Source organism: Diaporthe citri, assembly GCF_014595645.1.
Source record: "Diaporthe citri strain NFHF-8-4 chromosome Unknown scaffold_5, whole genome shotgun sequence".
Lineage (NCBI taxonomy): Eukaryota > Fungi > Ascomycota > Sordariomycetes > Diaporthales > Diaporthaceae > Diaporthe > Diaporthe citri.
Window position 1 is genome coordinate 3,072,098 of NW_025064850.1, and position 24,773 is coordinate 3,096,870.

General features: G+C 53.5%; 8 protein-coding genes and 1 non-coding gene across 9 annotated transcripts; 3 read left to right on the plus strand and 6 right to left on the minus strand.

Moving 5' to 3' along the window:
• Nucleotides 1-427: 427 nt before the first annotated feature.
• On the minus strand, nt 428-1,024 carry INS49_011456 (uncharacterized protein; the record flags this gene model as incomplete). Its single annotated transcript, XM_043172172.1, has 2 exons — nt 428-584; nt 648-1,024. The coding sequence occupies 2 exons, from the start codon at nt 1,022-1,024 to the stop codon at nt 428-430; spliced, it is 534 nt and encodes a 177-aa protein (XP_043023917.1).
• Nucleotides 1,025-1,871: 847 nt separating this feature from the next.
• INS49_011457 (uncharacterized protein) lies at nt 1,872-4,637 on the minus strand (the record flags this gene model as incomplete). Its single annotated transcript, XM_043172173.1, has 6 exons — nt 1,872-1,940; nt 2,003-2,062; nt 2,137-2,551; nt 2,627-3,618; nt 3,692-3,831; nt 3,920-4,637. 6 exons carry the CDS (start codon nt 4,635-4,637, stop codon nt 1,872-1,874), a joined length of 2,394 nt encoding a protein of 797 aa, XP_043023918.1.
• Nucleotides 4,638-6,994: 2,357 nt separating this feature from the next.
• On the plus strand, nt 6,995-8,450 carry INS49_011458 (uncharacterized protein; the record flags this gene model as incomplete). The annotated part of the gene is made up of 3 exons (XM_043172174.1): nt 6,995-7,155; nt 7,216-8,370; nt 8,429-8,450. The coding sequence occupies 3 exons, from the start codon at nt 6,995-6,997 to the stop codon at nt 8,448-8,450; spliced, it is 1,338 nt and encodes a 445-aa protein (XP_043023919.1).
• Nucleotides 8,451-8,752: 302 nt separating this feature from the next.
• INS49_011459 (uncharacterized protein) lies at nt 8,753-9,503 on the minus strand (the record flags this gene model as incomplete). Its single annotated transcript, XM_043172175.1, has 2 exons — nt 8,753-8,788; nt 8,859-9,503. 2 exons carry the CDS (start codon nt 9,501-9,503, stop codon nt 8,753-8,755), a joined length of 681 nt encoding a protein of 226 aa, XP_043023920.1.
• A 340-nt stretch (nt 9,504-9,843) lies between these two features.
• Nucleotides 9,844-10,882, minus strand: INS49_011460 (uncharacterized protein; the record flags this gene model as incomplete). Its single annotated transcript, XM_043172176.1, has 2 exons — nt 9,844-9,846; nt 9,914-10,882. The coding sequence occupies 2 exons, from the start codon at nt 10,880-10,882 to the stop codon at nt 9,844-9,846; spliced, it is 972 nt and encodes a 323-aa protein (XP_043023921.1).
• A 3,205-nt stretch (nt 10,883-14,087) lies between these two features.
• Nucleotides 14,088-15,666, plus strand: INS49_011461 (uncharacterized protein; the record flags this gene model as incomplete). Its single annotated transcript, XM_043172177.1, has 3 exons — nt 14,088-14,526; nt 14,578-14,602; nt 14,667-15,666. The coding sequence occupies 3 exons, from the start codon at nt 14,088-14,090 to the stop codon at nt 15,664-15,666; spliced, it is 1,464 nt and encodes a 487-aa protein (XP_043023922.1).
• Nucleotides 15,667-16,100: 434 nt separating this feature from the next.
• Nucleotides 16,101-16,211, plus strand: INS49_011462. The gene has a single exon. It is a non-coding gene; the product is annotated as a tRNA-Met (tRNA).
• Nucleotides 16,212-16,879: 668 nt separating this feature from the next.
• INS49_011463 (uncharacterized protein) lies at nt 16,880-20,248 on the minus strand (the record flags this gene model as incomplete). Its single annotated transcript, XM_043172178.1, has 3 exons — nt 16,880-17,610; nt 18,694-19,231; nt 19,325-20,248. The coding sequence occupies 3 exons, from the start codon at nt 20,246-20,248 to the stop codon at nt 16,880-16,882; spliced, it is 2,193 nt and encodes a 730-aa protein (XP_043023923.1).
• Nucleotides 20,249-21,782: 1,534 nt separating this feature from the next.
• INS49_011464 (uncharacterized protein) lies at nt 21,783-22,645 on the minus strand (the record flags this gene model as incomplete). Its single annotated transcript, XM_043172179.1, has 2 exons — nt 21,783-22,501; nt 22,597-22,645. The coding sequence occupies 2 exons, from the start codon at nt 22,643-22,645 to the stop codon at nt 21,783-21,785; spliced, it is 768 nt and encodes a 255-aa protein (XP_043023924.1).
• Nucleotides 22,646-24,773: the final 2,128 nt, after the last annotated feature.

Sequence of the window (24,773 nt, forward strand, 5' to 3'; positions counted from 1 at the left end):
GAGGCGTGTCGCTGTCTTGTTTTGATGTCAAATGGCGCGCGTCTGGATGCACCAAAAGCGTGTCCTAGGAGTGCAGTCTGATTCTTATCACGCAAGATGAAGAGATGCACCAGCCTACTTCTTCAGATCAAACGTCACCGCAATTTTCCAGATTCCTCAATCTATTCTAGCTAGCGTTACTCCGTATTATTCTCCTCACAGCACTGAGGGGAGGTTTCAAGGAAACTGTGCTGGCACAAAAATGCTACTCAATTTCGAAGCATTGGCAAGGTTGTCATCCAACATCGACCTCTCCGATCTGTTATACCCAAAGCCACAGGCCAACAACTTCTGGAATTAAAAAACTGCCAGGGAGCTCTCAGCTTCAGACCGAAAATCACCGTTTCAGCCGCACAATGGCCATTATTCACCGTCTTGATGCATCAGTCTAGACCGGCCCCGCGTTTCCCTCCTCGATGTCGGCAAGATCGTCCCTGTACTCCTCGTTGAGAGGCGTATATTCAGCCGCCAGTGACTGGAACGGGCTCCGATTCGTGGTGATAATGTGTAAAGCCTCGGCGGCTGCGAAGTAGAAATGTATGCCCCTACATACACTCGAGGTTAACAAAGAGAGCTAGAGGAGACGGCAATAGATCAGGGAGACGAACAAGTTCACCATGAGGAATACCGAGCCATACGTGCCCAGAATAATCAACTCTTCATCCGAAGGCCTGCCCAGGAACACCCAGGTCGGAATCAGGAAAGCAAAATACCAAACAGCAAGGGTTGTATCAGCATAGAAAATGTTTTCTGGCGACAATGCCTGGATTGGTGACCCGAGAGCTGCCACGCGGTCACGATGGAGAAGCAAGGCGCCCAACACGGCCGAGACCGCGAGCGGTAATATTCCAAGGGCCGGAAATGCCCAGCTGCTGCTAACTCCGTGGATGAGAAGGATTAAGAAAGCCGGTACAAACGACAGTATCGTGATACGGCGCAAGAAAACGGTCGAGCTCATGGTGCTGTCGTTCGGATAGGTGGGCATCTTGCTGAAGGCTGAAGAATTATAATTGTTTGATGTCTATGATAAACCTCGATTCTCTGTCACGAAAGTTTCGAGACAGCACAACATTTTAAACGTCTTGGAGTCGAGCGGGAAATGTAATTGTTAATCAAGCTTGGTAGAAGATCGAGCATTGTTTGGATCGGCAGTTGCCTTGTGTAAGTCTGCCTGGAGGATCCGTGACACAGGCTACAGCCACATCGGGATCAGCGAGTTCGTCCCGGTGCTGGAGCACGGGAATCCTTCGTGGCATAGCGGCTGAGTATGGGGGCTTGGCATAGTAAGCACTCAGCCTGCCATGTCTGCATCGGGACGCGCATCCTTGATGGACCCACGTGTGGGGTTTGCGTATTGGGTTCTTAGGGTCGAGAAGCAAACATACCAGTATTTGACACGACCATCTTGAAACAAGAGGAGGCTGAGGTTCGATACTTGTTTGTCTCACTGTTCTGGGAAGGATCACGGCGCCACGATCGGGACAGTATTACAGGAGGCAGATTTGAGACCCCTGTTCCACTCTGACTACGCATTTCACACAGTAAGCAACCAGACAAATAAGACACGTTCAGCTCATAGTACGGGATGAGTATCGATCGTCGGCGGTTGGTCATATTTCACGCAAGCCTTGAACTTGCGCAATAGTAAATATCTCAACGTTGTTTGTTTTCACCTTGGCAGACATGATACGGTAGCAGTTTGTCAGGAGATGATGGGGCTAAAACAAGACCGAGCAGCATGGTCTCAGAGAACGTGGAAGACATTGGTCCTGCGTGGTGTTTCAACCGGCTCTTAGGCACCCTAGCATAATTCCGTACGAACCACTCACCACTCACCACGTGGCCGGTCCAAACGTCTGCCCCTCGTCAACTGTCTTGAGGATAGCAGTGTATTCCGCGTCCTAAAGCAAGATGAATCAGGATAAGGTCTTCATGGGATATAGTGAGAGGAGCTGTGACATACCATCGTGTTATAGACACCAACGTTGCCCCACCACTGGGGGATTGTTGCTCCAGGGAAAGTCTGCAGCAGGCCATGTTAGTTATGAACTTGATATCGCAAGTCGAGTCGACCGACGCCTGGGAGTTGGTGCTTACAATGGCAAAGAAGATGACAATTGTTGAGATGATAAGCCCAGCGTCAAGAGCAGCTGCAGTGACATAGTTGTACTGGCGCCACCAGCCGTGGAATCGTTTCTTGATGAAGTGGTTGAAAATCAACGCGACGATTCCCCAGGTCGAGAAAGACAACGGCGTCGCCGGCGGCAACCAGCCCATCGCTCCTAGCATGACTGGCGCATGGAGGGTGCGGCCGATCCAACTCAGACGGCCGCCATATTTGACAAGGGCGTAGAGAATGCAGGGAAGGATCCCTCCGATCACCCAAAAGACGTTGAAATACTGGTATATGGATCCAGTCCCAAACATCCTGTAAGGGCCGATGACTCCCCAGACGATCGATGATGAGAAGAAGGCACGACCGTTTGGGCAGGAGAATTTGGCTGGTTGGTCACTAGCGAGACGAGTCAGTATGGGGACCCGGGAGTATTATCAGCAAGAGTGGTCCCCTGCCTTGGAGGCAACTCACATATCGCAGACACCTTCGATATTCCCGAGTGTCCAGTTCATGACAGCAATCTGCACAAACGTAGCCCAGGCAGTCGCTACCACTTGACACCAGAAGGTTATCCTGGGCGGGATCTTCATGTAGTGTCCCAGCTTCAAGTCACCGGCGTATGTCTGAGCCTGACCGAGTACGATAGTACTGTAAACCTTGAAGATCATCACGCCAATAGGCTGGCCTGGTATCATAAACCCGGCCAAGAATGGAGACAGAACATTTAGAGCCAGCGCGAGATTCGAAATAGCCAAAATTGTTGTAGACGGGATCATGAAGACGATAGCAAGGATAATGGCCACGAAGAACGCCCACCAGGGCAGCTGAGAGTCGTATCCCAAGGCGGTGGCGAGACCGAGGCCCATCGAGATGGCAAACAGCGCGAGATACCACCAATCAGGGGCGTCCTGGTATTTCTTCATTAGCTTCATGTGGATGTCCGGTTCTTGATTCCTCGCTGCCTTGAGCCGGTACAAGATTTCCTTTCCGTGGAACAGACCGCAGTGCACCAGTGCCGCCGTCAGGGCAGCAAAGGATAAACCATAATTCAGGGCGAACGTGGGTGGGAGGAAGAGTGGTGAGTATTCCTGATACTTCTTCAGGTCGAAAGTGAAGTTGTCTCCCAATATCCTGCTCACGCTGTATTTACTCTGTGTGTTGTCGTAGGTCTGGGATGTGTTGATCGGCAAGTACTGGCTGTAGATAGCACCAGAATACGTGATGCCGATCGTTGCGAGAATGACGAACACGAAGAGCCCCGTGAGCTCAGATATGGCGGTATGCACTGGAGCAAGCAGAGGGTCGCCTAAATATGCGGTAACATATGTCCAGTCGAAGGTGATTGGGATCAAAGAGAGGCCAGTATAGCCACCGAATAATTGGTTAACGACGACATTGTCGGGCTTAACCCAGGTGATGAAGGCAAAGACCGAGAGTCCCTGCCACAACACGGCCGGAATCCACTTGCAAGCCTCCAGTCAGCAACTTCCAAAGGGATTGGGTGGACCAGAGTCTGGGTCTTGGGTCATTGCTTACGTAGTAGCAGAACATGGCGATAAGGACATAGAAAAAGTATCTATAGCGGCTGATGGTCCAACCGTTGCTTTCGGATCCGTCACTTTTGCTCTTGTCGTGCAATGCAAAGAAAAGAGATGTGCTACTGAACTGGTTGGGCCCTGTCTTACTGTCAGAATTGGTGGCGAAGGGTTGCCAGCTCATCAATTAAGACGTAGTTGCGATTCTCAGGAGAAATTTCAGTCTTACATATCATCGCAGCCGGCCAGACGAGGAATCTCCTGGATAATCCTGCCAGACCAATGCCAATGAGCTGAGAGCTTAGTGTGAAAAGAAGCTGGAATCCCCATCCAAGATTGACATCGTAGAATGGCTTGCCCTGAAGTGCCAGCAGAGCATCGGTGCTGTAAGCGTAGCCAATCGAGACGTTTGACATTAGCGTGACAACGACATGTTCCTTGATTGTGAACGGCCCAGTGTTGAAGGTCCACTTCACACCGAATGTGTTGAAGACTCTGGTGGGCACAACCTTCGCCCAGAAACAGCCAAGGGGGTAAGCCAGCAGCTGGACGACCAGGGCCGGAAAGTTGATCGCTGGGCTCCTCATGCTCAAGAACATGTTCAGGCCGCTTCCAATACTGACGAAGAAGAGGCCTAGCACCCAGGCTCGGACTGTGTTAGCGACTCCTCCGGAATCCGTGGGCCGCACCGCTGCTCGGACCTCGTCGTACGGAGAGTCCTCAGTGAAAAGGGCGTCGGCCTCAATGATTTCTCCTGCGTCGCCATCGTGTAGCGCCTTGTTGATGAAGTCGAGTTTCTCCTGCGGCAGGTTTGGGTCGAATTGATGTGCGTGCTTGATCTTCTCGAGATCGGATGTTGCTTGGCTCACGTCGACCGCAGTGGACAAGGCGCCTTCCTTCTCTGGGACAGGAGAGCCAGTTGATTTTGTCGACTCAATGTCAGCCATTCTCACAACTTGAATTGCGACTCGAAATCAGAATTGATAAAGGCCAATGCCAAAGCTAGAAGGTTGTAGACAAAGGACGTCTAGGAACGCTCATATTACCAGCTCGGTGAGATGGGCAGTATAACTTTTGCAGAGGGTTGACGGGAGGTGCTGTTTGTCTTTGGGGCCAGCCGGCGGTTTGTTTGCTTCGATGCGACGTAACATTGTACCCCAACAGATACCTTCTCCTCTTCAAGTTATGACCCGATCTGGCCATGTTGGAGTTGGTAACCGGCGACTTATCTGGATTATACCTCCCATTTCCGGCCATGCCACCCATGGCAAGATAAGGCCACGAGGCACGACTCCACTTTCGGATCGGCAACAGTTGTGCTAAGTTCTTAAGAGCTCCAATGGGCAGACTGCGTTTAAAGGGTGCAATTCTGACCCTCAGCAGATATCAAAACGTAGAGAATCAGAACAAATCAATTATGAACCCCAAAACCCTGGAGCTACACGGCTGTGTTCTTGTGAGAAAGGTCCTGGCTGGTCTACAGTGGGTCGAATCCAACAGTGCGGACCCAGAGCCCTGTGATGCTGGCTTGGCGAATCCGGGGTAATACGCACTACCTTTTCCCGGGTCATGTCTTGGAATGAACAAGTATTGGGGGCTGGATAAGAAGAATTGGCAACGAGTCACTTATTCCATCAGCCACGTCCCCAGGCAAATTCCCTTCACAGGTCCAGCATTCTTGACGCATTACGCGATGGTGTAGGTCGGCTGGAGGCGGCTAATTATTCCAGAGTGACATCCCGGATCCCGGGACAATCGGAGCCGAGTACCAGCAGAGTGAGACCTCGCTTCCCCGAGCCATGACTTTGGAGGCTATACACACTACTTGTCTGATTATGGCAGACTCGTCAGTGCTTACAAGTAAGGCCGTCCCTCTGCCCAGTAGAAAAGGGTTCCACCAGGCGCACAGCAGACTGACCACGTTCCAGTCAGCCGATACTGTTAGCAACACCGCTTTGCCAAGTTCAATGTGATGCACTTAGGCGTCCCCCAAGCCCGAGTTGCTCAGAGCTTCACCCTGGGCAGTCTGTTTCAGTCATTGAATCATCGGGCGGACCCGACCTGGCTTGAGTTTTAGACGCCCTGGATATCCATTGGAACAAGTTCTAAGGGGACTCCTTTCTTTTCTACCAAGTGCCTTCGGTTTTTGTTCCTCACGAATGCAGTCTCCAGAGGAGACTGCTCAAGTGGGTCACGACACGCGGTCACACGAAAGCATCAGTTTGAACGTCACGGCAGTTACTTTTATTCGGCTCCTTGCGCCTCGGCCGGCCCAGAAATACCACGCTAGAAATGATCGATCAATTATCGCCTGGACCTTGACCCACTTGTGCATACTATGAGCAGACCGATCGAGAATTCGTGGAAAGTTTCACCCTGAAATTATCACCCCTCTGTACTGCCTGCAAGTCCTGATTCGCATGCGCTCAGGTGGGTATTTCTCGAAAACTGGACAGGCCTTCGCAAAGCACTCTTACCGGCGTAGACTGCACAGTTCCGTGTGGTAGGAGATCATCATGGCGCCGGATCCAGCAACGATCAAATGGGATTTTGGCCCCCAATAATGCTGTGGCGTAATTCCTGGGTGGCCACACTTCCAAGTATTCACGACGGATTTAGCTGCGCCTTTCTGCAGCATTGCGGCGCTGACCATGTGCGTGACTAGCCCTATTGAGGACCCCGGTCTCGCGACAGGCTGATTGATTGGGTATCAATGAGCAAAAGCAGGCATTTCCATCCTTCAAGATGACTCTCCAAAACATAAAGTCATCGGCACTTCCGTAGGGTCCTTGCGAATTCAGCTCTCATATGCATTTGAGGCGCTCTCCCCAGCAAGCCATAAGGCCAACTGGTCTTTTGAGCCATTGCATCGTCAACCTCAAGAATGTCACTTTGTCTTTGCAAAAGCTCGCTGAAAGATGGCCAAGGGGGAGAAGGGTTCGCATTTCATCCTCTGTATTTCTTCCTTTCCTGCCCGCTTCATCCAACCTCTAGTGAGCGGCTCCAGCAATCCGATATTCGTGGAATAGATTTCGCACCACCTCTTATTCGAGTCTGGTCACTAGATGACTACTTTGACGATGCGATTGATGATACCGACCACGAGCTCTCAGAGCCGCCTTTCGCATCGGATGCAAGCTCAAGCCCCGAGCAGTACGGAAGTCAACCAAAGACACCGGAACCTCTCCTGACCCATCCGGTGAAAGTGGAGGAAACGCCGGTTGATGTTGGATTTGTGAAGGAACGAGAGAGCAATAGCCCAGAAACAGGCTTAACTGAAAAAGCGTCTCATCCGTACTATGCGATGGGTTCACATCCAACAACAGCAACTGACCAGCGGATCATCCCGGATCAGGACGACTGGGAACGATACAAGAGCGTAATTGAGGATCTTTACATGCGACAAAACCTTAACTTGGCCCAGGTCCGGAACGTGATGGAAAGCAATTATGGAATCAGAGCAACGTAAGTCAATGCGGGAAATTCTCCTTTCATTTCTACGTCTAAAACAGAATGCTATGCTAGATCCAAAATGTATAAATACCGCTTCAAGAAATGGAACTGGGCGAAGTACAGTTCAAAAGGACACAGAGCAGCTATCGAGGCTGGCCAGGTTGTCATCCAGCGCGCTGGAAAGTCACGAACCAAGCCTTCCGAGCTCGACAACTTTAGACTGCAAGCTGCGAGAGAGTTACGGAGGGCGCGTCGGCAAGAGCGTGCCCTCGTCTACCCGCTACTGCACCAAAACGACCAGGCGCGTGATTTCAACACGATCCTCCTGATGACAAAGCAGTTCATCGTGGGCGAGACTGAAACGAGCATCGTCTACACTCCGAGCCACCCGACTCTGGACACCACCAGGCGCTTTTCCAGTGGCAGCGGGAGGGATATGTATCAGACGTTTGTGAGCGCTCTGGCAGCCTTCAGCCTTGACGACTTCATGCTTGGCGGCAGGCTGCTGCGCCGGGCCTTCCGCGCGCTCGACAGCGAGATAGGCCATCTCGGACTCATCCGATCCGTCGAGTATTGTTTCAGTATCCCCTACCTCTTCGTATCGTACGGGCGCAACGACCTGGCCACGCTGCTGCTCAAGTACATGGCGCCAAGGCTGCAGATGATCCCGAAGAGGCACCCGCTGGCGATTATCTGTGGGCCCCTGCTGAGCGTCATCCAGACCTCGAGGGAGCCCAGCCGGGACTCCCTGGATCGTGTGCTGCAGCTCGGCGCCGACACATTTGCCGAGGCGCACTCAGACGACCCCCGCGCCGTGCTTTACTTTCGGGCCAGGTTCTGCGCCATCGACGCCCAGCCCGCCGAGGATATATTCGTGGACTACCAGGGCCTCGTGGCGGAGTACGCGGCGCGGTTCGGCGGGATGCACCCCGGGACGCTCAGCACCGAGCGGGAGATGTTGGATTTCGGGGCAAGATACAGGATTAAGCCGGCAGTGACAAAGGAGCTGTGCGAGCTCGCGATCTCCAAAATCGAGGACTACTATGCAGAACGCAATCTAGCTACCCAGAGGTGGAGCCATTCCCACCAGAAGCTCTGGATGGACCTCGAGTGTCTGCTGACCGAGGTCGTTGCGACGGGTGGCGACCTCCCGCAGGCTATCAAGATGTCTCGTGATATATACGACTTTGTGGCCAACACGAGCGGCTGCTTGCCCTCGAATAGATGGTATGCAATTAATTCTTTCCAAATATGGCTCGAGATGATGCTGTATTCCATTGGGCAGGTGGAGGTCGGCGACGAAATGAAAAGTAGTCGCCTGAGTTCGGAGCAGTATCTTGTGCTAGACAAGGAATCTATCGACGAAGAGGAAGATTTCTTGAATAGTCATAATTGAGCCTACTAAGCAGTAGAAGCCACTGGGGCGGTCTAAATGTGTTTAACTGGAAACCGAATCGTAGTTGTGCCGTGGCTGGGCTTGTGTGATAGTCTCAGAACGCCCTGCATGTCATGATAAAACTCAGCCCAGCTCTTCTTGACCCGCTTGACCCTGAACACCCTACTTCTTGAAATGAATGCAATCTTGAAAAGAGCTGGCAAACAGTCGATTTCAAGCGGCCACTGTGGGGGCCTGGTTGGATATGAACTGTGTCATATCGTCAGCGCGCTGAGCCTCTCAAATTGCCACGAGAAATTAAAAGATGGATGGTGTTTACCTTGGAGAAGACCTCGGCCTGTTTGATCCCCATAGCTTCCGACATGCCCATCAACCGGCCGCAAAGCCACTTCTTCTGCCTCGGCGTCACGAACTCGCTCAGCCCAGTGCAGAGCAGCGGGTACAAGGCTGTCACGCCGCTATATGCCTTGGGACTGGTTGGTGCGCCGCACGGGAAAAATGGAGTGGTCGTGCGGTCACCCTGCCAGGTGACAAAGTACGGCACGCTGGCGATCACGTTGGTGACCTCCTCGTAGCCGATGCGCATGGCATCGGTATAGTCGTCGGTCTTGGTGTGGTCGGATGGCGCGCATATCCACCGCACACAGCGGACGATGATCCCGGCGAGCAGAATCCTCGAGGCATTGGTGTTGAGGTGCTTCCCTGCCACCCAGACGTTGGGAAACGTATACAAGGGCCCGGGGAAGGTGGCGGCCTTGTCGAGCCTGTCGTCGGAGACCTCCTTGGCCCACCCTGAGACAAACTTTGGCCAGGTCGGGTGGCAGTTCTCAAGCCAGCGGCCGAGCTCGGTTACTATCTCCCGGGCTCGGCGGAGGAGGTCCAGGGCCTTGTCGATCTTCCCCGCCGTCTTAGGACCGGGCGTGAGGAGAGCGTCGGCTTCCGCCCGGATGAGCGTTGTCTTCATGTTGAGGATGAGATGTGGCCGGACTTGTCGGAGACGACATGTTGGCCCCACCACTCCACGTCGCTAACCGAAGGGTTGGAGACGAAGCCAAACATATTTTGTCGAATCTGTTCACAGGATTAGGTCTCCGACATTCACACAATTATTCGCGAAACTCGTGGTTTTTATGAACCGCCAAGAGCTGAGCGCTGGTACTACAATACATACCGACATTGACCGCACGAGTTGAAACATTTCAAGTCCCTCCGGGGTTGACTCCGTAATAACATCTTTTCCGCGAAGGCGGATGAGCGCTTTTGCACCGTCCAGGTGATTTGACCACCCGGCCATACTCTCGTTGTCACTCGCCAAACCCTTGGTCGCTGTCAGTACATATTATACATGCCGTGTATGTTGAGTAGCAATCCTACCTCATAAAAAGACATCAGAATCGCCGTGGCCAGCGTCGTATCATCCGTGGCGCGTTTCTTGTCTTGTAGTACTTCCTTGAGCTGCACCAGAGCTGTGCTATAGTAGATTTGAGATTTTGGTAGCAGGTGTCTCGAATTCGGCCTTCCGGCCAAAGCCGCCAGTGAGACGGCGGTGAATGCCATCGGGAAAGGTGTTTCCTTGATTCCAGGTGCTTGCAGGATCTTAAGCACGAAGCTGAACAGGCCGGGGTTCTGGCCGGTCGAGAGAGTCAGGACAAAATTCGACAGGAAAAAACACGTGGCTTGCTCGTCGAGTGGCGTTTGCAGTCCCGGACAGACCGGGGCGACGCTTGTCCCCACAGCATTGAAGCTGTCACTGCATCCCCAACTTGAAGTCGTGCCGTCGAAGGAGCGGCTGAAGTCCCAGGACCCAAGAGCCTCGGCAACTCGTTTGATGGGGATCGAGTAGCCTGCTGCCGGCAACGACCATGCCGAGTTGAAGTCGAACGAATTATCCTGGGTCGGCGACGAGTAAGTAAAGTCGAATACTCCGAAGCCGTTACTGAAAGTCGGGGACCTGGAGGACCTGTTTATGCTGGCCACCTGTGAGGACGGCGAGGACCAGGCTGACTGGGTGAGCGTTTCCCACGAGCCGTCGGAGGCGTGCGGCGATCCTCTGCCCCGTGCGAAGCTGCCGCTCGCGGAATGCGTCGACTTGGTCGGGGACTCATCCGACGACGTCTCTCTGTCATCCTGCCGGCTTGTCCTCCTCTGCGCTGCAGCCGCCTTTGCCTTCCTGATGGTCGACTGGGTCTCATCACGCAGGTTGATCTCGAAGGGGTCTCTGTACCCAGGGCACTGCCGTTTGGATTTCCTGCACTTGATGCAGTGTGGCCTTGTCTCGTCACACTTAATTCTGCGGGCCCGGCAAAGCTTGCAGGCCCTGCTCGGATGTCCGGTGTTCACCATGGTGGCCGGAAGTTGGGAAAGAGGGACTCGTAGGAGCGGCTGGACGACAGACGTCGCAAACGCTGTAGGTCAGGTAGGATATATCGGGCAGACCTGCGATCACGAGTCCGATTGAAACTAGATCCTCGCAACCAGCTCCGCGGGCTCGGTTTCTACCTCGTTGAGGATCCTCGGCCCAGAACTGTCTATCGCAAGGCCAATCGGCGCTGCGCGGTGGTGCCAACGTGTCAGACTAAATTTAGGGCGCTGAGCTAGAACGCATGAAACTTCCAGAGAGCTTACGCCAGGCTGATCGGTTTTTTTTTTTTTTTTTTTTTTTGGCACGTCGTGGCAAAGCGCGTACAAGGGCGAAGGGAAAAGACGATTGCAGTAGGTGATGGTGTTCTTCGTGACAGGCCCCGCCAAGCAAAGTGCTCCCTAGTTCCGCCCTGCTCTCGCTCTGGCCGATGCGCTTTGGGTTCCAGGATGGCGGTGGTTCGGGTGGTGGGAAAGTTGTAACCCCAACATCGGTTGAAACAGTCTCAGAGATCCCTCCGCCGCATGTCCTCTCTTGCGTCCGCACCCTTTTGCCTGTGATTCGTCCTGTGTCGTTTCTAGCCGTTGGGAGTCCACCCTAGAAACACGACAGGGTCTGGCAGTTGCGACTAATGAGACCCAGCATTGAATTGCAGACCTGTCAATAAGTCAGCTGGCATGTCTAAGCGGCGGCCAACACGGACGGGGTCCTGAGCCCTGAGCAGAAAACTTCCGCCGATGGCGTTCCCCTACCCGCGCGTAGTGCATCATGCCCAGTCGTCGCCGTTGCAGAATTAAGTTCCATCCAGGAGGCTGCAGAATAGGTCTGCTTTCTACTAGTGCATAGCAAAAGTGTAACACGTTGAATCGTGGAGTGCGAGGCGCAATGAGGCGTCTTCCGAGCCTCTTCCGAACTTCTAATGAGCACTTAAAGGCCTATCCGAGGCAACTCGTGTCAATGACTGCGGCTCTGACGAAGATAATAACCATCTAATAGCTTTCCGTGTCCGCAAGGTCAGGCTTCAAGAGGTTAGCCATCGTCCGTTCTCCGCGGGCTTCGAAGGGCGTAGAATCGGACTGATCTTGATATCGGCCGATCCCGCGCGCCTCTGCCGTAGTTAAAGCGGCCTTGCGAGCTTCTGGAGCGCAAGAAAGGATGACGTTGATGTGCATTGCATTGGCGAGATCCGAGATCGCATTTTGACAACCTGTCGTGACGGCTTGACATGATGCCAGGCTCGAGCTACTTGTGTGCCCGGCGTCAAAGCAACGGCAGGCTGCGTCTAAGAGGCAGAAAATGAGTGGGGGACGTCGGAGCGTTGCCATCTCTGCGATATGGGCGTGTACGGCCAAAGTCTTGTGTGGGCAGGGCTTCTCGCGTGAGATGACCGAAAAGGGGAAAAGTCTTGCGAGAGTGCGCCCACTTCCAAGGCTGGGGCCGTTTGGAGTGAGAGCCGGCCGGACGGAAAACAACCTTGCGCTAACCGTTGCCCGCCCCCAGGGCTGTTGTACTCGCTGGGGCTAAGCTGTTTCGCGCAATTTTCATGCGACTCGTTGGGTTTTACCGTGTGGACGGGAGGAGCCCCGGATGGCTAAGGGACGAGCGAAACATGTTTCTCTGGAGCTTGCAGGCCGCAGCAATAGTGGTCAGCGCAAGCGCTTGTAGACCAACTATCGTCCATCTCGACAGCCAGACATGACGGAGCAGATCGATAAGGTTTGCACTATGATTCTGGGCACCGCCCTTCCTCAGTCCTGACACACGAGGGACACGGAATAGTCGACTGACACAACCCAATTCCGAGTTTGTATGCATTTGTATGCCATGCCATCGGGATTGATATGAGGGCAGCCAAATCCGACGGCCCTTGCTGGCCCGCCATCCAACTCCACCGTTGAGCAGGTGTGGGCTGGGCAAGTCAAGGTAGAACTCCACCGGCGGGCAAGGTGGTGGAAAGTTGGGGTGAATAGCTACGAATTTTACTCCACAAATTTAGGCTTATGTGCCGCGGTATGATCATGATGACCAAGGAAGGCAGGCGGATAAACCGTAAGCCGGCCTGTTGTGGCATTGTGTGGCCACGCTCGGTCAGGACGCGTGGACGGACTTGCGGATTCCTTTGCAATCCCGCAGGATTTGTTGCGACGATAACGTCACATACACGATTCGTATAAATATTCATCGAGTTGGGTGGATGAGATTGGTGGCAGCCGGGAGGCCCCCTCTTTAATAGCGTAGGCTTCGACGGGTGTCCGCCCAAGGCTCACACCGGAGCACTGAGTTACAGGGTCGTCTCCTCGGACTCCTCCACCACCCCACCGGTCGATTGAAACAGGAATGCAGTCACTACATGTTCCGTCTTATCTTCACAGCCCATGGCAACTGGAGTATGCTCGAGAATTCCTTGTCTCGTCCATGTGCCTTCCCTTCTCAGACGTAGGCCCGTCTAATCTATTGATGTGGCTGGACCAGTTGACAGCCGTCGAGAATTTTGGATGGTATGAGTGAGTCAAAGACTTCCTTTCTTGGCAACTTGATTCCGGGAGAGCCGTCTCAGCCTCGCGTCTGTCCTGTCCACCGTAGGCAATGTTGTATGCAAGTGGTCTTGCCTGCGGTGTCCTTTGTAGGTATCATGCCGCATGTAGTCCGCATGTAGGAAAGCATGCGCAAAACTCGAACATAACTGTCCCAGAGGCACTTGGGATGACCTCAGAACCTCCCGTGGATCCGGGAACGTGGAAATATGGTCCTTTGATCTTGGTTAATTGAATACTATAACCCATGCCGAGTATTGCAGCCGCTCCAAAGTTGCAGGAGTTTGTTCCAGAGACTTGATATCTACCGTCACCCGGCTCGGGCTTTCTCACCAGCATCTATCGGCCCATGGAATATTGATCGACGTTAGGATTTGGCTCTTTAATATGAGGCTGGTAACTCTATACCGCGTTATAGCCACAGTGTGCGTCCTGGTGGCGGATCACGGTGTGCGAGGTGACGACGACGACGACGACGACAAGACAGTCACAGTCACGACAACAAGAGCACAGACTCTTAACACCACTTCAGTACGTGTTGAAGCGACGCCTGTTGCCGTTCCGAATATCCCCCCAGCCGCACCGCCACCAGCGATACCAACACCAACACCGTCCACCGGGCCGTCCACTCAACAGAGCACACCCGACTCCAACGATGGCAACTCCACAATGCAGGCGGCTGGTCCGCCAGCGGCGGCCGAGAATCCAGCATCCGGGGGGAGACATGACCCCGGCAATGAACACAGGCGCATCGGCTTCAGAGCCGGGTAACAACTCAGCCCAGCCCGGCTCACCATCCGCGGCGGCCCAGATGGAAGCGCCCAGTGCCAATCAGGCCCCGAGCCGAGCCCCAAATGTCGCGGCAGTGCAGGCTCAGGGCATGAAAATGGAGATAGATCCAGCGGCTGGAGACCTGCTTGGCGGCAACCCGCCCAACAAGAGTGTCGACTTGCCCGTCACGGTCTTCTTCCTACTTCTCTTCCTCCTAGGGGCATTCACACACATCTCAATCTACAGGGCAAACGCGAAACGCGGGCACAAGTTCTTGCTGTCGGATCTCATGTTCGACTTCTGTATGATTCGATCAGTCACATGTATATTCCGGATTGCATGGGTCTTCAGTCAGCTCCGAGGAATCGTTCTAGCGGCTCAGATATTCTTCAATGGAGGGTAAGCTTTTATCCATTACTACCGAACTCTATAAGATTTGGTTTGCTAACTGTCAACCAAACAGAGCGGCTGTCATCTTTGTGGTGAACATATTTTTCGCCCAGCGCATTGTCCGCTCGATGCATCCCGGCGTCGGCTGGTCTGTCCCCTTCAGCCTGGGCACAGTAATCCTTGCCATTTCCGTCCCGCCAGTTATCATCCTGCAGATCACGTCAATCAGTGTGTTCTTCCTCTCCACGGACAACCCGGACCGCGCCGACGCTGCCGTGGCCCTCCTGAAGACCGGCTCATCATGGAACATCTGGCTTGTCTCCTTCCCCTTCCTGGTCACCTTCTTAGCATGCTCCATCCCGGGACCGAAGCCAGAAAAATTCGGAAGTGGCAACCTGAGGGTTAAGACATCGCTGGCCATGCTCGGCGCCGCGCTGCTGGCCACGGGCGCGACCGTGCGGACATATGCCACCTTCAACCCACGCCCTCCAAACAGCGGCGACGTGCTGTACAGCAAGCCGGTCTTCTACATCACGCAGTTCTCGTTTGAGATAATCGTCGTCGCGCTGTACGCGTTTGCCCGGATCGACCTGCTCTTCCACGTCCCCAACGGGTCGTCACAGCCGGGCGACTACTCGGCGAACAGGGCCGCCGACACAGAGAAGGCCGTGGTGCTGTCCCGCGGCCTGATCCGCGACAAGATAGAGGAGACCGGCCTCCACCACCAGATCCTCAAGCCTTTGTACACCTCATCATTCATGCAGACCGGCGCGGAGCCCGTCTTCGCCGTGTTCTACCCGTCAGCCACTGACGCTGCGTCGCTGGTGGGGATGGCGCAGGACATGGCGAACGAGGGCAAGCTGCCCCCGAGGCCGGCGGACAGGGTCAGCCGGCGGCAGTCTGTCGAGGAAGTGTTCAGGTCCACGTCGAGCGCGTCGAGACGGCCTCTGCAGGGTAACTTTGGGCTTCCGGCTCAGCCTCGACCGCCCCGGCCCCCGAGGACGACACAGTCAATGTACCGCACATCTGACGACACGAGCGATTCTCCAACGCCTCCTGCGTATCAAAATTGAACCGTCGGAACTCGGTAATAAACAGGCTGGGGATGCTTCATTGTCCATACTTGTAATATCACAATCACGACAGACCGGTTCTGGTGTTTTGTGCGTTGAGGTTGATCCTTGTAACAATACTGGTGGAGCATAAGCCGCGAGGTCTCTGGAATTCAGCGGCATCTACAGTGCCTGATTATTTAGAATGTACAATCTAGGTATTGATATGTATATCTGTGTATAGTCTATAGTAACTTTCCTCCTCTCATTTACGGATATACACTCGTGATTGGCATAATCTGTGGCATCTACACGCAAGTGAGGACCAGAAGAAGTAGTTGTCCATCCACTCGTCCCGGAGGAGATGGCTTCCACGTCGATACCTAGGTATTGACCTTGTTCGGCGATATGAGCACCCAGAATCACCGAAATTCCGTCTTAAATCCTGAAACGACGTCTTCGTGGCTCAGTTGGTTAGAGCGTTGGTCTCATACTCTGTATGATTCTCTAGAGTACTAGAGAAAGATCCAATCCAAAGGTCGTGAGTTCGAGTCTCACCGAGGACACTACATTTTGCTGTCTCATCGTGGCGATGGCGGCGTTCGGCTGCACCGGATGCACGGGCCACCGGGTCCGCACCCATATTTTGCCCCGAGACCGTCCACCCTCTGTTTTGCTGCAATAATAGACTTTGATTTCATCTGGTGATTGACAATGTTGCTAACTTTTGTGTTTGATGTACCGGTAACTTCATAGTGAAGTGTGATGCAGCCAAGCTTGGCATGGGCCGGCCATGGGGCCGGCGCCTCATGAACACCCTGGTGTGCCCTACCATGACCTGTGGCGTGCAACAGGTCTGCGCTTAACTGGCGGGGAGACTAAGCAATGCCTCATTTATGATGCGAGATTGTGCTGACCTACGCATCTACTCACATGGCAGAATCCAATCAACATGACTTGCTACAGCTTCTTGTTTCCTTATATGGACACGAAAGCTAACGAGTACGTATCATGCGCTCTTTTGGAATACACATACAACCAATGTCCCGGAGATACAGTCTAAAACATGGCTGATCTGGAGCAGCTATCAGCCCCCCCAAACCCTTCAGAACTTTGTAAACATTCTCGCACGCAATGCTCAGCTGCTCACACCCAGAAATCGACCGCGAGACAATCTTAACTCGTTTGAATTCCCAACACCTCCTGCTGCATCCCACTGCCCCTCGCACCCAGCTCACCTCCAGTCATCCTCGTCATACTGGTCCCTCCAGAAGCCCCGGAAGTGCTTCTTAAGTCCCAGGTCCGAGATCTCCTTCACCTCCTTAGACGTGAGCTCGAACGCGGGCAGCTTGCCCACGTATTCCTTGAGCCTATCCTCCCGCGAGCTTGTCGTGATGGCCACGACGCCCTGGTCCAGCGTCCACCGCAGGGCCACATCACCCTCGGTGACGTTGTACTTCTCCGCCAGCCTGGCATACGCGCCATCAACAGGGCCGGGAGCCGCCTTCGTGATAGCAGTGAGCCCGGCGTACCCGCTGACGGCGATGCCCTTCTCGCGGTGGTAGTCGAGCAGCTTCGTCTTGCCGCCGTCGGTGATGTGCTGCAGGTACGGGTGGAACTCGATCTGGTTGATGGCCGGCTTGACCGTCGCCGTCTCCAGCACCGCGTCGAGGTCCTCCTGGATGTAGTTGGATACACCAATCGATTTGGCGCGCCCCGATGCCTGGATCGCCTCCACCTCGGCCCACTTGGCCTGGAGGACTTTGGCGTCGCCGCCTGCAAAGAAGGGCGAGTGGATCAGGTACAGGTCGACGTAGTCCAGGCCCAGCTTCTTGAGCGACGCGGAGAAGTTCTCCTCGATCGGCTTGTCCGCCTTGACGGTCGCCTTGGTGGTGACGAAGAGCTTCTCGCGGGCGATCCCGGATGACTTGATCGCGGCGCCGAGTTCCTCCTCGTTGTTGTAAGCTGGCTCATATAATTAGTTTCTCCGTCTGAAAATGACAGCGGTGTGGGGTGCAGCTTGCCCTCGGCCCCGTCCAGGTGTGTGAAGCCAGCTGACAGCGCCTTCAATGTCACGTCAACAATGCCCTGGTCGAAGTCATCGCCGTTCTTATAATTCTTGGTGCCCAGGCCGTAGGCGATCTATTGTCCGTTGCATTAGTACATGACATGGTCTTGCTGGAGAGCTATGAGCAATGTACCGTGGGAATCTCGTGCCCGTCGTTGAGCTTCAGGCTGGGCAACTTGTGGGCTGAAGATTCTTCATCGTCCTGAAGAGGCCGCTGCAGACCGTCCAGGTTCTGACTGGTCTGTTCCCAGATCGATGCAGCAGCAGCACAGAGTGCTGGGAAAGCCAGCAGGGACAGACGAGGCATTGTCTGAGGCCCGAAGAGCTGCGTACAGATAAATCAAGGCGCCTTGTGCTTCTGGTGGCGAGACTTGGATGACTTCGGCTTATGTTGAGATTTGGGTGCAATTCTGGATTTGTTTATCGAACACCTGCCGAATTATTGATTCTGCTCACGAGCATCATGTCCTAGAAAGATTCTCACGATCTGAAATTGACATCCCTCGGTTTCGTGGTCTGCGGGGCTGGTGACGTGATCGATCTCTGTGGCCGCCCGCATGGTTCAGCGCCCGGGGTTTGTAACCTTCCGTGCTTGTCGGAGAGGATGGCACAACGAACCTTAGAAGTGGGAGCTTGCCCGCTATCATCATGCCTTCACACCAAAGAAGCAGTCGATCCTATAGAAACATGGCTCAATGGGTACCAAACTCCTGATGCCGTCAACTCGGCACCTCCTTTGGCCTCTGTTCTATTTATCGCAGTGGGTACTACCAAGAAAGTCTATGGTCAATTTTTACAGGGGAATAGGACCCTCCCTTGGAACATTGAAGTGGCCCAGGGACCTCGACTTAGCGCCGCCAGGGCCGCCTGTACGACGGAACCCCTCCCCAAGGTTATTTGACATCGCCAGTGCGGCTAGTTTGATCTCCTCCACATCATCAACCCTCAATGCGTGGTGTCAGGCCATAAAACCTCCTCACATTCTCCCTGTTCTTCAATCCATCGCTGAATCTTCTCAACGGGCCATCCACTGGTCATGCGCTCTTTGTCGTCCTGTGGTCTTTTCACCGGCCTGCCTAGCTGGAAGCTCGTTTTCATGCCGCAGCATTCGTTCGCGTGAGTCCATTGGAAGCAATCTACGTGTTCGTCGCATGCCCTGGCGCAGTCGTCGGGACTTAGATGGGCCAGCTTTTGTAACTCGGACTTGTTCTCCTCATTGGTCGATCTGCTGATCCGCCAGTCCTCCCATCGGTGGCCTGAATCCAAGTCGATGTAGTACCAGCCGTCGGAATAGTTGTCCCAGTCCTCGCGCACCGGTATTAGCTTCGGCTCAAAGTACTCGTGGTAGACTTCCTTGAGCAGCAAGGGCTCTTGGGTCTCGGTGTATCGTTTGCGCTCGAACTCCCAAAATTCCGAGACCTCCTCGCTGCTCATATGGTGCATCGTCCCAACGGCGTGGCACCACTGCCTGTTCCCGAAAGGAAACATGGATGGTTTCTCGCCATTGGTTATAGGCCACTGCTCGGAAGATGTCAGTCATAAGAAGCCTGTCAGACAACATCGCATCACAGTAAATTAGGCCACAGCGGGAGCTGAGCTCTCGTCACTTACAAGGCTCTCCACCGTGATACCGATGGTGTCGTTGAGAGAAACCGCCAACATGTAGTCCCCGCAGCACACGTCCCTGACCTTCTGGTCGTATTTGTTCGCGACCCCAGGGTTCTGCCCTACAAATTCCATCATTGCTGCAGTAGAGAGCACATACCCACTGCCGCCATGGGCGAAAGGGTACCCTCCGATTATGGTTGGGCTGCCTAAGTAGCGCGGCTTGGAGGGATCGAGCTTGCGAAGCACCTGGACAAGGTTGGGCCAGCAAACATACGTGTCGGCATCGACGAAGAAGTACCAGTCGTACCCAGGTCGTAGCCTGTGGGCCTTTTCGGCCATGTGAATGTTCTTGTACTTGTCCAGATTCCAACCCGCGTCTTGGGCCCCTTCTAGAGTCTTGGAACACATGTCCTGGTCAATAACACAGTCCCTCTGTTGGCGGTAGAGATCGAAGTCGGAATTGTCGTCCTTGACGGTGTTGAGAACCGTCTCGAGGGTGTCACGGACATGATATCCGGCAATGTGCTGGTCCAGATCAGAGAAGAGGAGGAAATCAGGGAGACATCGGAGGATGGTGATCAACTGAGTGGGCAGTTTGTCGAACGCCTCGGTGGCGCCAGTCTTCATGACCAGAAGGATGCCAGAGGTGTCTGGGAAGCCGTCGCAAATGGGATCGTGATCAGGGCGCAGTGACTGCAGTCCTTGACTGGTGGTTGGTATCGCTACTGGGGTTGGACCGACGCTGGCGCTCTCGGGCGACGCTGTGGCTGTCCCGTTCGAGTTGACATCAACATGTGGGCTGAACTCGCCCGTGTGGTAATGGCCACCTTCACGCTCCCATTGAGGGAGGCGCTTGGCCGTGATGAGGAGAACGACTATGGAGATAAAGCTCAAGAATATGAGGTTGAGAGTCCTATTGAATATCATGGTGAATGGCGGCTGCGATGCGATGGGACGCGACGCGCCAACGAGATATGGCTCGAACCCTTCAGCAGAGGAGGTTCAGGATTCTGGATCCTGAGGTCGCATCTCAGCGACGATCACCTGCACATAGGTTGGCTAGGATTTGGTGTTGACGAGCTGATCAGTGGCAAAAAGACAGAGGAGAAGTGACAGGAGTGACGGGCAGACTGGCCAGGTGGGAAGGGGAGAAGGGGGAGCAACGCGTCGGAGATGGTCAGAGGGATTGACGAAAGCCGTGCTATGACAGACGGCTTGGCTAGCCCCCCGCCTAGATATCTACCCAGGAACGCCGGGCACCTGGCCCAGGTCTTTTAGTATGGCAATCTGTCAGGTTTGCCTGGCATATGGAAGGCGCGTGTCGGGAAAATAGCCCAAGTGCCTCCGTGTCGGAATTAATTGCGGCGTGGCGCGTGGCCACAGTAGGACAGGACAGGACGTGAGGCAAGACACTCGAATATGCCCATGTCCGTGTGTGCATCAAAGTGGCTGAGACCTTAAAAAAGGCCCGGTTCGACCACAATCAGAGTCCTGGGATGGAGAGATGCTGAGGTGGCAGGAACCAGCAAGGTAGGAGGTGGCCGGGGCAATCAACACTGGGTTTGATTACTGGCAGGTGCTCGTGAACCGACACCTGCCACTTTCCATTGCCAGTTTTACCAGCCGATGACCTGCAGCTCATGCATCTTATATGATTTACTAGGCTCCCTGGTTTATTTCTGACAGATCTAGTTTGGCTGTCAAGCAGGTCAAGTAGTCAGCCTCTTGCAAGCCAGACACCGGTTCCTCCCTTGGCTGGATGGCGATCGCCAGCCAAGGGCACAAGGGTGAGACACAGTAAGGGATCACCCAGGCATGCTCGCTACAAGCCTGATGTACCCTCCCCCGTATCTAGTCACCACGTTCCCATCATGTCTTTGCTATCTTGTACCTTGCCTCGCTTGCCAGGGCATCCAGTCCGACTGTGGTGCTCGTTCGCCTCGAATGCCCCCACTCTTCGACAAACTATCGCCAATGCTGTTCCATATCCGTCTTTCCGACTGAATAAATGCCTTAGACATATTAGCAATTGAATGAGAACAAGAGTGGTGTGCGGCAGAGACCAACCAGACTCAACAAGGCAGAGCCATCCCGGCTTTCGCAAGCCGTGGCCCCAGAACTTCCATGAAGACCTTCACTGGGCAGGGCTTTCCACTTGCATCGAGTCGTTTCTACTCACATGTGTGGCAGCACAAGTCTGTTGCGAAAAAAAAAAAAAAAAATCAAAGACTATAAAAGATTAAAGAATTGATCATTCTTCGCTTGTTACAAGAAGATAGTACTAACAGGCTGCGGTTCATCTCCAACATTCTCCCAACGTCAGATCAAGTCCAATATGTGATATGCTGCACTAAGTTCCTTTCTCGAATCTGAGACCGGAATCTCCAATCTCCATGGTATCTGTTCTGTCGTGCCTTGTTCTTTGCCGCTGGCGTGAGCAAGAAAATATTTGCTGCCGGATCTACTTTGCCTTTGAAGCTGTGACAACTTCTACGGTAGGCTCCTCCACGCAATCCTTCCATAACTCCGGATCCTCTTGAATGATTTCTGTCTTCTCAATGGGCACAACTGTGACGTCAACCAGCCCGAACTTCTTGTACATCTGCAGAGACCCAGAGTAAAGAACCTCGAGCGATGTTCCTCCGAACTTGACCGGTGGATCGGTTGCCCACAATGTCACCCAGTACTTTAGTCCTCCAGGAATCTCCTCGAGTCCGGTATAAGAAACCCCGTACTTTTTCCCTTTGAGGGACCCCTTCGGGTTGACGGCATGGACGCAGATAAACTGGCCTCCGGGCTTCAAATGAGCCACCGCAGTCGTAAACATCTTCTCCAAGGTCTCGATGTCCTTGGCATGGTCGAACACCCAATTGGCTTGCACGATGTCATAAGACTCCCTTAGACCCAGATTGGTCAAGTTCTGCGACACATCCGCCTCGAACCACCGGATGCGCTCGCCAAGCCCCTTCTTCGCGGCCTCCTTCTCGCCAACATGGAGCATCTCGGCGGAGATGTCGACCACGTCCACCGAGGCCGCGCCTCGCTCAACGGCCTGCCGGGCCCTGAGGCCAGTCCCACCGCCGAGATCAAGGACGGTGAGACCGGTTGGGTCGCCGAGCGCGGTCAGGTAGAGCTCGGACTCGAGGCGGCCGATCGGCGTGGTGACTGTGAAGGCCTCATCTGCGAACATTTATCATGTCAGAAGGGACTCAGCGCGATGGCATTGCCTCCATGACTTGCCAAAGGCATTATATCAGGGATGCAGCTGTACGTACAATCCGAAGCTACTGTCCTATACTCCTCTACAACATTTGGTCTGGCCATCTTGAGCAAATTGAGTTGAAAAGCGCAGTGCTCGAGTTTCTCGGATTCAAATTGAAATGATATGAACAAGTTCACGACGCGATTTTCTCATCTCAGCAATGATGCGGGGTTGCCTCGACCTCATATACCCGTGTTCGATTAAGTTTGAGAATGCTGACTGCATGTTCAACACCAAGATGATTGGGACGACTATCTTGGTTGTAACGTTTCACACGCGCTTGCTGTTGGCCCCCACAGGTCTGAGCTCTCGGGTTGGTTCATTGTGCCATCAATCGACCAAGAAGACTAGGACATAATACGAACGCTGGTATCACGTGTGCAGCTTGGTATAACATTGCCATTCGGGATTCGGAATTATCACTGCTCAGACTGTCCCATCGAACGTATTCAATAATGGAGAATGGAACTTTTTATGATCTACTGTCTCAGAGCTATTCCTCATCGGCTCATTGATCTGCTGGGAATTTGTCCCAAGCAGGTCATCCACGGCAGCACAGGTTTGGGTGGTGAGGTGTTCGGTACCTTTCATGTATCACAGTATAGAACAGTAATAGTATAGTGAGGACTTGTGGTCCTGTGTCGATTCGTTGAACCTCAACCATGCTGTGGAGAAGCGGCGTTGATACATATGCATGTAACTTCATCCCCTCGATTTTGTGTAACAATCGCAATCTTAGTCTCACGAGCTGATTTATAATCTCGATTGGACCTTGATATTCATTGGCTCGATCCAGGATTGCAATTTGGGAGCACTCCTTCGAGTATTTTGGTCAAGGCGCCATCATGCCGGATACCGGAGTGTGAGAGTGCTCGTCGTCAAGGTACGACCACGCGAATATAGACTGGTCCCCCGTCCTCTGCATGATTGCTTTTTGCAGAAGCGAAAACGCTTTGGTGTCTCCACCAAATACTGACATCAAACAACTCCATAAGGCGGTAAGCCGCATCCTCCAGCCGCGTGGTCTGGCAGGAAGCGGCTCAATACACCTGCACAACACAGTGCTCGCCCCCGAGACACCCTTGTAACATCTTCTCCCTGATACGAGTGACACGAGACACAACTATCCGCAGCGAGTTCTTTGTACCGATCTCCGACCAGTCTGAGACAAGAAAAACGACCTCGGATGCTACCAAGAGCTCTTGCATAAACGTCATGTCCAGCACAAGTTTTGGTTGCAATACGGCATTGTGCAATATCGAGAGGAAGCAGCCCCAGGGAAGGCCTAACGGTAATGAAACGGGCGAAGCAGGCCTAGTGGCCTGGTTGATAGACCACAAACATACGTTGTATTATCAACTAATGAAACCCAACAAATAGGAAACAGGAAATAAGAATTAGGGAATACGGAACACGAAGCACAAAATAGGAAACAGCAAAAGCCTTTCAGTTCTCCATTATCAGTGTGTTTTAATCCAATCAATCAATTAAAGGACTCGGAGTACTTTCACACGTTTGGTTTCTGATATTTGTCAAACCTTGTTAGAGACTGTCCAAACCCTGGATAGACCCTCCGTATTCGTATTTGTACAGTGCCTACCGGAATGATCTTCCGGGGCAACGGGTTTGATAACCTGCTGGTCGTTTTGGTCGAGCCCACATGGATGGCCCTCAAACCCGGTCAACACCACGGAGTTAGTGGTAAGGAAGTTCCGACACATAGGGGTTGTTCACATGCTCCTGGGCCATGCAAACTCACAAAGGACCCAGAGTCGTACCAGATCGATTTAATCCCGTGGTATTAAAATAAGAAGTCTTCTACCATGACTTCTGTCGATGATTCATCGCACGACGCGGACTTAGTTCAAGCCCTCACTCCGTAGTAGATAGTAAAGATAAACAGCTGGATGTGCCGAGTGAAATGCTGGATGGGCCAAGTACGGCGGCGTTACAACTGCGAAATGCCAATTCTTGGTTTTTGGGCGTCGAACAGGCAGTGACAAATCCGGGTAGCATTGTATATAAAATAATAATCGCATCCTTCTGCCGTAACAGGAATGCCAAGTTTGCTCACCGGGAGGAAATAACGAAGACAACCTACGACATCAAGCCGAGGAGGCTGGGCAGTCTCGCCAGTCAGAGCAAGTAAGCCGCTCATGGGATGCGTGGCTCCATGGAGACGGGGTTGGC